Source organism: Xiphophorus couchianus, chromosome 18, assembly GCF_001444195.1.
Source record: "Xiphophorus couchianus chromosome 18, X_couchianus-1.0, whole genome shotgun sequence".
NCBI classification, from domain to species: domain Eukaryota; kingdom Metazoa; phylum Chordata; class Actinopteri; order Cyprinodontiformes; family Poeciliidae; genus Xiphophorus; species Xiphophorus couchianus.
Genome location: NC_040245.1, coordinates 24,855,633 through 24,867,214, shown reverse-complemented (window position 1 = coordinate 24,867,214; position 11,582 = coordinate 24,855,633). Strand labels below are relative to the sequence as shown.

General features: G+C 38.2%; 1 protein-coding gene across 2 annotated transcripts in view; it reads right to left on the bottom strand.

The window, feature by feature from the left end:
- LOC114161450 (mediator of RNA polymerase II transcription subunit 13-like) overlaps positions 1–9,205 on the bottom strand; it is a 28,925-nt gene extending 19,720 nt beyond the window's left edge. For both annotated transcript variants that reach the window (XM_028044719.1, XM_028044720.1), the window contains exons 1-3: positions 8,420–9,205; positions 7,628–7,862; positions 2,605–2,773 (exon numbers count right to left, since the gene is read on the bottom strand). In XM_028044719.1, the coding sequence (XP_027900520.1) occupies positions 2,605–2,773; positions 7,628–7,862; positions 8,420–8,485 (470 nt within the window). In that variant the 5' untranslated portion in view covers positions 8,486–9,205. The remainder of the gene's footprint in view (positions 1–2,604; positions 2,774–7,627; positions 7,863–8,419) is intronic.
- Between the last annotated feature and the right edge of the window lie 2,377 nt (positions 9,206–11,582).

Genomic DNA, 11,582 nt, shown 5'->3' with positions numbered 1-11,582 from the left:
TCTCTTGGATTTAAAACTACAACTTCTATCAAAGAACATTTATAGGAGTTAGGGGGGGAAAAAATGCGAATTGGTCAATCTGGATCAGCAGGTCAGGCCTCAAGGAATAATGTCAAATAAAATAACTGTTTTGTTAATTTAAATGACTTAAATCTGTGTATAAACACCTTGATACTAAAGGTAATGGGACCAACTTGTTCTCAATTCGAAGCCTGCATAACTCCCCACACTCGCTTAAATTATTCACCAAATCTTCCTGCAGAAATGAGCCAAAAATAAACATGGGAAGCGATTGTAAGCCTTAAATATTACATGTGTATTTCCTAACCGTCTAGAAATCTAGAAAATGCACCGAAATAGTATTTGTTGACACGGCTGCGGTAAAACCACAGTGCCCACTCAGCATTTTCCAAAGACTCGTGTGTTTACCAGCTAGAGAGGGCTGGCGACAGCGAGGCTAACACACAAACACACTTCTGTGAAAAGGAGCCGCTGCGTGTTTGTTGAAGAGTCGATGTAAGCATGTTGTGATCGCTTTAAATAGGGAGGGGGGGAGGGAAAGAAAAGAAAAGTAAAAGGCTCTTAAAGGTGATCACAAGTGAATGGTAAATCACACTCTCTTATACACAGTAGCTCTTTGAAATAGCTGCTGAAACACATCCCTGAAATCAAAGAGAGCTGCCAGATGGAGCCGGAGCGACGGGCCGCGCTTCAAACACACGAGTCACATGAGCCCAGCCAAAACGGAGGGCTCAAATTAGCTCGTCAGGAAACTCTAGGGCTCCCCTGGCCCTTGTTTGAGAGCAGACACTAAATCTATTCTAGCACACTTACAGGAAAAAACAACACCACAAACACACACACACACACAAAAAACAAAAAAACCCAGCTCTGCATAACTATTTCAGTTCATCTAGTTGCTTATACGCTTTTTGGTTGCCTCAGGCTTTCATTTTTATGACAGAAGACTTTGATCAACATATTTGTTTGAGGATGTTGATGATGGCATTTGACAAAATGTAATGTTTATTGCTCGTTCAGTGACTGTATGATGTTTTTATGATGTAAACCACTTTGAACTGCTTGAAGTCTGACCTTAGAAGGATCTCACATTCATATAGTGATTTGTAAATTATCCAAAACCATTTTAGATTTATGAGAAAGCCAGTTGGAAATCTGAATCAAGTTAAACTAACCCCAAATTCAGAAACTAAAATAAATCTAATCTTGACTTTCAAGACAAAATCTCTTATTAAATGCATCAATAAAGGAATAAAAATAAGCATATATAACATTTGTTCACCTAAGAAACAACACAGAATCCAGTCAAAAATTGCAATTAGTAAGCCATGAACAAACCTGAAAATCAGTATTAGCCAAATAAAAGCTATGTGGTGTACCTCAAAAGCCAGCAAAAAAAAAGCCTATTGGGTGGCACTATATACTGCATTTCTCCTTTAATTTGACCACAAAAAAAGGAGAAAATCATTCTAACGCTAGAAAATTCCACAACTTAAGAAAAAGTTACATATTTCCCTAAAATACAGCTGCTAAAATGCATATTAGTATTAACCGAAAGATGCAGGGGAGCCGCAGACAGCTGGGAATCTCTCCTCGTATTTGACTAAGACATGCAGTTTTGTGTTAATCTTTGCCGTTTTTGAAAGGTAACATCTCATAACTAGAAACCAATATTCTAATAATAGCCATGCCAGTTTCAGCAGCACGCCTCCAGCTGAATCCCAAAAGAGAATTTGTAATCATTAAAAGGATGTGAAAGGCCACCGACTGTTGAGCCAACTTTCAACCACAACTTTCACAACATCTGCTAAGAAAAACTTCCCTCTGCAGTACCCATAAACACTCATCTCTTTCTGACACATGTATGAGAAACTTAACAGTCTTAAGAAAAAAAACTAAACTTTTCTGTTACAAAAAGAAACATTAGCAGAGTCTTGCATGCTGAAAATCTGAAATAATACCCAAACAGAGAACGTAGACTAAAATTTGGCACGACTGCAAAAACACAACTGCAGTTGCCAAGCTTCTGCCACACAGAGCATCTCAAACCCCCACTGAGCTCCTTCAGACTAGCCAGCAGCAATTAGAAAGGGTTAATAGAGGAGCAATGTTGTGGTGACTTCCTTACAGAAAGACCAGGAGTTCTTTTAAGCAATATTTGATATACACAACATTTTTATAAAAGCTGAAGTTTACATAGTTACTTTATTGTACAATAAAATGTTACCATGTGCCTGAAACGCACATAACACTGCCCCTTTAAATTTTTTTTAACTTTAATGTGAAATGTCTCATGCCAGTGAAAAGGACCTTCACAGAGAAACTATGTTAAAATCAAACTCTTAAAACATATTTGACCTCTAACCCTTTTGAGTTGTTCCTTTTGACTAAAACCTGCACTTAAAAAAAAAAACTTCACATGCTTTTTTTTTTTTTTCTTAACCCAACACTCAAATGTGCTTTAAGTTAGAATTAAAAATTACTTTTACCAGAGACATTTTTCATAAAGCAGAATTCGACTCATCTGTGCTCCTAGCACCTTTTATTTTTTTTTAACCACTGCCGGATTTGATTGATGCCCACCTCTTATTGATGATCTTCTCCTCCTTTTGGTATGGCTTGACGAACCACTTGCCGATGCGAACGAAGCCGCGGTTCATGAGGCAGCGCTCCAGCAGGTTGTGAATGGCTTTGAAGAGGAGCGTCCGGCACTCGTAGGACAGGCCGCTCTCCCACTCGCCATTCTCCTCGCCTGAAACAAGACACAGGCATTAAGTCATGAGTCCAACAAAGTGCCTAATGTTAAACGTAAACAGGAACATATGTCAGAAACTTGCCAACATTATTCGGTTTCCAAACTAAATGGGACCACTAAGGCGATTTAATTTATGAAATAGTTTGGTAATGTGCCAAGAAAACAGCTGTGAATCAGCAATTGATTATTTTCAGCTGGACTTGCTTTGGCCGGAGAGCGTTTGCTCTGATACTCAAAAATCTGATCAGTCCAACAGTGAACACACAGGACCTAAGTGCCAATAGGTCTCACTGGCTGCAGCACTCTTTGGTATAGAAGTTGTTACAGTGAGAAGAAGACTCAAAGTGAGCTATTTTCAGTTTCTGAGAGGTTTTTCACAAAGTCACAAAAGGTGTGAAAGGTTACTTAAAATGGAAACTGAAGGCCCATTTCCTCAGGCTGCCACAACAGAAAGTTAGACTTAAGCAGGTGTCAGTCATTTAACTGCTTTGCTGTCTGTACTTTTACATTTACCAAAGGAAACCGCCAGCCACCTCATGTCAATTCGTACCAACTTCAGGGACATGATCTCAAAATTACAAAACAGTAAACTGGACTACACTTCTAAAGCTAAATATCATACGACAATGTTGGTCTGTTTTATCCTTTTGAGCATCTAGGAACCTCTCTTAATGTAATCGCCTCCTTATGAGAGAAAAGAGGGGTTTTTTTTCCCTTTATAGGCTGTTGCATCTAACCGTTTTGGGTCTGAATGTAGCCATGTATCCCACTGATTCTACATACGCATGCATTTTCAGTGCTATATTCAAATTGACCTCTCCTTAATAGCACAATCATTTATTTTTTAATAACTGTATGCAAGTTTAGACAGACAGGGCTCCGTTGTGTGATGCTGCTTTTTCTTTAAATATAAATATTCATCATTTATGACAGGAAATCAGAAAAAAAGTAATGAATGGTGTTAATTATAGAAAACAAATTTTGAGATTAGAAAACAGACTACAAACCTTTGATCTCAGCATGTCTATTCTTTGTATTTAAATTTTTAGTAAGACTGAAACACATCCATGTCTATAGAAAGAAAAGAAAGTCTTACTAGTCTTTCAGTAGGCATCAGTTATTCTTTCAAAGATAAGTTAAGCATTACTGCTGTTTCAGAAGCTTAGCTGAGATTTCTCAAAAAAAAAAAAAAAAACTCACACTGTATGTGCAATGGCTAAACTCTGTTGTCTTGTAGTGAGACCTGATCCAGTCCAAAACTTCTCTTTTAAAGGACCAGGGCTTTCGTAAATTCTCAGATCTTTTATTATCAATAAGCTCCTGACGCAGTTTATAATGAAACAGCTTGAGTGTCAAATACTCAACGTGTTTAAACATGAGCAAGGTTCCCACAAATTGTAGAATTTTTCCTGCAAGTACTAGCACAGCAGCTCTACCGAGAGCAATTTCCAAGATCAATCATTTGCAAATATTAGTCCTGAGCAAAAAATGTAATAAACACGCACAAATTAGGGCAGATGACGGGCCGCACAATAAGTCACTGCAAAAAGTTAAATTCTGTGAAAAAAAAAAAAAAAAAGACACCCAATGAAGATCAGCACTTCCTCTGCTGGCACTCAAACACAAACAGCCGTCTGCAGTTATGACAGTAATGAGAGCTGTCGTCGTTTCCGTGGTGACGCCTGCAAGCACGAGCTCTGCAAGTCAACAAGTTTGATTAATGACAAGAGTCCCTGAGGGCGACGCGGTAATGCCAAGGAGAGGTAGTGCGATTCCCTCAGAAAGAGAGAAATGGCTCGACATGAACCAACCACTGCGCCGTCAAAGATTTAAGTCATGTACGGGAACTAAGAGAAAAAAAAAAAAGCACAACAAACTTGTTGCAGCACTACTACGGAAAGGCATGCAGTGGAATGCATATCTCATTAATGGTGCCAGCCACTTTGATAACATCAAGACAGTAAGAGAAGTCAAATACTCAAGCGCCTACATTTCGTGCTGGAAAACAAGAAGAGGAAGTCCGTCTCCGTATGCAAGAAAAATAAATAAATACCAGACGATATCAATGGGCTGAGTAGCGCTGTCATGGTAACATTTCACTTGTGGTTTTGTCCATACCAATGCACAAGAATTTTATGGCACATACTGGAAATGTGATGCACGCCAACATTTTAATGTAAATAATATGACGCTTTGTGAAAAAAAGTTATAAGAAGAAATAAATGTGTTGCTTCACTTGCTGTTTTACAGTATAGGATTGCGCATTTAAGTTGAATTTTCATGAGCTTATGTAATGAAGGCAAAAACATTTAAATAAAAAAAAAAACAATAAATAAAAATTGCCCTTTGCCATATGATAAATTGTCCCACAAAATACAGCGATAATATTGTTATTAAGGCAATTTACATGTAATATATTGATAATAGTATAATAATTCAAGTTCAGCCTCTCAAAAGACTAAAACTTTGTAAAGAACACTTAACACTGGAAGGTCTTAAATATCCAAAATAAATCACAGCCTAAAACAATAATTCAGATTGATTCTCCTAGTTGTTATGACTTTTTTTTTTACTGGCTGTAACATTAATTGCCCTTTGGGACTCGAATAGCCCTGAACCCAAAACGAAAATAAAAACCTCACACAGTCAAAACCACAAATAAAATAGAGTATGAGGTCTCTGTAAACAAAATTTAACTTAAAAAGGTATCAGACTAAAACTTATTGAGCTCATTTAAATTTATTATGGGATTAATAGATGAACTGGTAATTACAACAGGCTAATGTATCCCTTAACAATGAGTGGGTCAACCAGGAAAAGTGATGAATGCAAGAGTTGCTGTGATTTGACCACAAAAATATGTCAATATTTTTAGCCGACACATGAATTTTATGATCTCAGCTTTTTATTTTCCTTAAAAAAATCGGCACAAAAGTTACTGCAGTTTTCCTCTAGGCTGCTGTGTGTGTGTGTGTGTGTGTGTGTCATGTTCTTTCCCTACAGTCTAGAGAAGTAAATACGCACTTGTCCCTTTAAGTCAGTCAGGAGTTTGGCTCCGGTCATTGGACAGCTCGGCCTGAGCTACAGTTTCAAAACAAACTGGGACTGAACATCTGATAACTGCATAATAAAAAGTTCTTCTAAGGTCAGAGTGGTCTAAAGTACAGACATGCTTCTAGTTAGGCAGTGGTAATGTAGATTTGGATGGTCTGTAAGATTTTGTTAGTAGCACAACTTTAAGAAGCTGCAGAAAGAAATTTCGGCCCTACCTAAAACTTGGGATATTTCTTCTTTTTTTTTTTACTTTAAAAAAAAATATTTCAAGTTTTGGGTTATTTGAAGTCTGCTGCACCACTTGTTTGTCTGCTTTTGCTTTTCTCGCAACTTCAACTATTTAGATGCATGGCTGTGCCTGCTTATTTTAGGGTGTTTTCACAACTGATGGTCTGGTGGACTCGATTTGATTAGGGACCAAAGTTGCAACATTTTTCAGCTGCTGTGGTTCCCTTTCACACTCTGTATGAAACAAACCAAACCGTTTGAAAAATCTCTGTTTCCCTCCCTCACTTGCGGGGGCGCTGTACTGACAACCAGTGAAGGAAAAGACACAAAAACCTCTGAAGAAGACACAGGGCGCACCTTCGCTCTTCCCAAAACGTAAACAAATTTAAGAGGTTGCAGGATTTCTCTTTTTGTTGGTAGAAGACCACAAGCCATTTCTCCCGCTAGCGTTAGACTTGCTCGTTTGTTTTGGTTCCATTTACCCAGAATACAATGCGCTAAAGTCATCTACCTGCTTTTGGAGTCGTCTCCGGCCCTTTTGGCATTCACATTCATACAGCACCGGAGTTCACTTCAAGAGAACAGATAGCTCGGTTTGTAAGCAGGGCAGAGTTTGTTTTTTTGGTCTGCAAAAGAGTTTCATTGCGCATTCACACCTCCCTAAATGAACCAAACGTTCTAGCCAAACAATGCAGACTACACAGGGCTGGTGTGAATGCAGTCTTAATGTAAAGCACTTGCACTTCATCTTTTATTAATCACATTGGTTTGTGTGAATGATGTGATTAAACAAATTTGTAACTAACATATCTAGTTAATACTAGTCATCTTAGTCATTAGGTTTTAACCAATGCAATGCAAACTTTCTTTGTCCATCTGGAGCTTCACTTTGAACTAAACGCTAATTTTGTTCATTTTATTATTGTGTGGGAGTCAAAAAGATTACGTAGTACTTACGGGAAAATTATGGGAAAAAAGTAAAAAATTTTAGGACGAAAAATTGTGGTTTGAAACATTCCATGCAAGCAAAACTAAGTAAAAGAAAGTTAAGCATTTGCTAGGTCTGCACTCCTCATCAGTTGGCTGAAAGAAAGCTACTTCACTGGCGACTGGAAATGGTATACAAACCAAGACAGATTTCCTCAGCTGGATACAAACGATTCCCTTGCTTACAAGAAAGACAAATTTTGCTGTTTGGAAATATTTCTTAGCATATACAGAACACATATAGCCATGGTGTGGACTCTAAAGGAGCTCCATCCATAACTCTTTACCAAAGCAATTTTAAACGTACAGTTGGCAGGCTTATGAGTGACTGCAAGTGGACAACCTCAGCAGACAGCCTGACTAATTGACCAGTTAAAATCAAGTTTGCTTTACTGCCGATTACACAACGGCACATATTTTAGTTTCAAATGACTCCACAAACGCAACAGTATTTAAAAAAATCTTCTACAGAATAACGCCTTCTGCATTTAAATGACCCCATCATGTAATGCGACCAAAGGGGGGGGGGTATAAACGACCCAAATCCCGCTGAAAACGTGGAAATGGATGCATTTCACTTACTCGAGAGCTCATTGTGGATAAGCTCAGCGAAACTGGGGTCATCCCCCCACCAGAAGAGCCAGAGCTCCCTGCGACCCGGGGTGTGGTGCCTCCTCCACACACTCAGCACATCCGCTGCCAGGCATCGGCTGAAGCTGCACAGGATGGGGTCCTCCTCGGTCACCGGGAAAAGGATGGGCGACGAAGTGGGCCCCTGCCACACGAAACGCCGCCACTTTATGCCCGTCAAGTCAGCCTGAGAGAGGAGGAAGAGGCAAACAAAGTGAGGATTTTAACAGAGTTTGGAGGCAACTGTCAGTTGTTTACTGCATGGCTACGCATGAGCGCATTTCCCTTTACAATAAGCTGAAGGCAGGTGCATATATATATAGTTTTTTTTTAATTTTACACAATAAAAAAGACAAAAGGAAGAGAATTGCTGGCAATATTTAAGACAACACAAACAAGCCTCAAGACATAACTTTCTCACTGCTTTATAAGAAAGAGCTGGTTTATGAGTGCAATTTAAGACAGTAATTGACCAATGTGAGCCAAGTGTAGGATTATTAAAAAAAAAAGAAAAAGAAAAAAAAACATAGGGAGATAAACAACTCTTTTATATAAAACTGCGATGCAACATGGACTCCCCCGTGTTATGAAAGTTCGCCAGGTCACGGTTTTCAAGTTACAGGCCCAGTAATTCCCTCACGCCAATCTGCAACTGACGTTACAAAGCTTGTTGCCTTATTAGCCAAAATGGCTTTCTGGCCTCTCAGGAACACAGCAGCTACCGCTAGCAGCTAGGAGACTTACTAGGCAGAAGATGTTGGAGTGGCAGTCCTCCAAACTGGCCCCGTTAGGTACAAAGCAAGAACTCATCCTTTCACACCGTGACGGCAACGTTAAAGTCCATTGTTTCAATCGCCTTTCGGGGCAGGAGCCGATAGGTGTAAAACTCGGGTGTCGAAGCGACGCTTGAAACGCTCGGCAACTTCTAACCGGCGCTAGCCGCCGCTAGCCTGGCGGCTAAGCTAACGTTAGACAGGCAGCCAGGCAGCGACAACTGTAGGCTTGTAGCAATTTGATTCATCAATCCTATTTGAAATGTATTGTCTGATCCGGTTAGGCGCAAGCCCACAATACAGAAGGATCAGCCAGACAACGTTGACGCAAACACAACATTACAAGCGTTAAAATCCAACATGAGAAAAGTTAAATGCGAAAGAAGAAAAATGAGATAGGAAAACTTCATCACAAAAGCTTGGCCCCTGGTATGCTAATGCTAATGTCAGCTAGAAACAATTTCAAAGCAAAGGAACTCTCCCCTCCCCCTGATCTCAGCTAGCCTATGCTAACACCCGAGCTAACATACCAGAGCCTCAATAAAACAATGAGCTACACCGCCCCCATGTACACTAAAAGCACCACGTCGCTCCGTCATTATACGACTGAACCTAAAACAGATTAAACGCCACAATCTCCGAGACTACTCGTCGGCTGCTCTTGTCTGCCTGGATCCATGGCTCCGGCAGATTTCCATTATTTCACTACATGGATTGAATTCTTTTAATGGCGGCCAGGAGGACAACTCTGCCTCTCAGCTCCCATTGGCCAAAATGTGTTGATGGGGGGCGTCATCCGGCTTCAAGAAGCTCCATGACTTCACAGTTTACAAGATGAGAGCTCCGGAGGGTCTGTCATAGCTGCTAGATGCACCGTTTGTAATGCTGAACAACAAAAAGGTCATTAAGCTGTTTTGTCATCCTGAGAGTTTGGGTACATTGCGGAGGAGTTCCTGTCTGACAGAAGACCGGATGTTCTGTGACTTTTGCATCAAGCAGAAGAAGAATTAGTGGATCAATACATTTTCTAAATTAGCAGACCACTTTTCAAAAACTTTCAAAAACTGCATGTTTTGCTTTTTTTTTTTTTTGGCATATTTCACATAGCAAAAAGTTGTTGAACTATTTCCAGATTCATTACTGTGAAATAGCAATTATTTTTCTGACAGTTACACGTTATGTTAAGGTTCCAAATGTGTAAGAGGAAAATAGAATTTTTTAATTCATTTAGGTAATTAGAATTATTTTTCACGAGGTTAAATTCTCTTGACTAAATGTTCAACTTTATTGTACTTTATAAATATTTAGAAACATGTAAAGACACTATTTCCAAAATGCAAGTAAAACTGTAAATAATGTATGTATCTTGTATTGCAAGATACAAGATACATTACCTGTGATTCCTCAGATGTATTTAGCATAATTCACAATGCACATTTTTGTTTATAAATAGATATAAAGATATCCTATGGTTAATAATGAAACAAATGATTAGAAGAACAAATCTTATTATTTAATGTGAATGCAGAAAATGATATACATAATGCAAACACTAACGGTAATTTAGAAACTCATTAACAAATTGAATATTGCTTTCCTCCAAACAAAACATTTTTCTTTATTTACTTCATCCTTGACTTTGATTCATATGTGTATTGTTATAATTAGTGTACAGCACATGACCTAAATATTGAGCAAGTAGTGAGAACTAAAAACAAACTCTCAGAATTTAACTGAAAAAATTAAATCCACTTTAACATTTTTGCTTCTCTGCAGAAACTTTCTCAGCCACAACACTTTACATTCACTAAATTTAGGTAACCATTTGTAACGCAACCTATGTAAATATATATCAACAGTTCCCTGTTAAACACCACAATGAGACTTGCGGCAAATTGAATACACATTTTGTGTCTAATCAAAATGTTCAAGTAGAAATTTTGGTCGCATTGTAACTATTATTGAACATTATATTTACAAACTAAAATGCTATATAAAAACAAAAATAAAACCAATATCTAGCCTTCAATACATTCCAAAGTTATTTTCTAAAATGGTCAATCAGAGCAAACTGTCAAATTGTAAAAAATATTTTTATGCTTAAATTCTGCCCTGTTTGACTAGGTTTCTTTTCTAAAAAAAAAATTCCCAAGAAAAACCCGTGTGCTTATTCGTTGAACCATTTAAATTTTAACTCACCATTTTAATGTTCCACTCATTTTCAGACAACAATGTAACAAAAACATGATGCATGAAACTGTTTTGTTTACTAGGAGCATAAAATGTAAGAGTAGCTGCAGGTTAAATGCCCTTTTCTCTGGCCATTTAACCTACAGTTTCTTCTAGTTCCAGTTGACAAAATTAGATTTTTTATTTTCAGTGGGAGGGAGCGAGGAAACGCAACAGTAGATTTTTGTCACTTGCAGATTCAATATCGATCTCAGTGACATTCAGTGTATTCTGCACCCTTAGAGAAATGCAGCCACTTTCACAGATGATGACTGTAACAAACATAAAAATCAAAACTGTGATGCGTAATTGAGAGACGTTGGTAATCTGGGTCAAACTTGTCAGACAATCATAGTGCTATGCCATAAGTACAAAATTTGCAGCCTTGTTGCAAGATGGCAACATTTGACAAAATCTTGTGTTGGAAGTTAACTAAATACAACACCAACTCTGCATAATCACAAAGTTTTACCAAGTATTTTTGTCTAGTCTCTTGTGCAAATGTCATGGTACTCCTGCAATAAGACAAAACTAACTTCCAAGTAACTTTTAAGCAAGATATAGGATATAGATAATAGGTTAGTTTTATCTTATTTCAAGGCTATGAAGATGTTTGCACTAGAAACTAGACAAATATACTTGTAAGATTTTGTGTTTTTTGCAACAAAGCCCAATCATGTTTAGTGGGAGGCTTAGCAGAAACATAATAATATTTGGCAACATCAGTTATCAGTTGCTGAAGATATTGAATGAGGTACTGATTTTAAGCTGGAAAGAGTCTGCAACTGATCATGGTCTAGTGACCTGTGATTTTACCAAAATTTTTCTGCTGATTAGAAGTAATATTAAAGTTTTAGCATGGCCCAGTCCGTCCCTGAACTGAATTTGACAGAATTTGTGGAGGG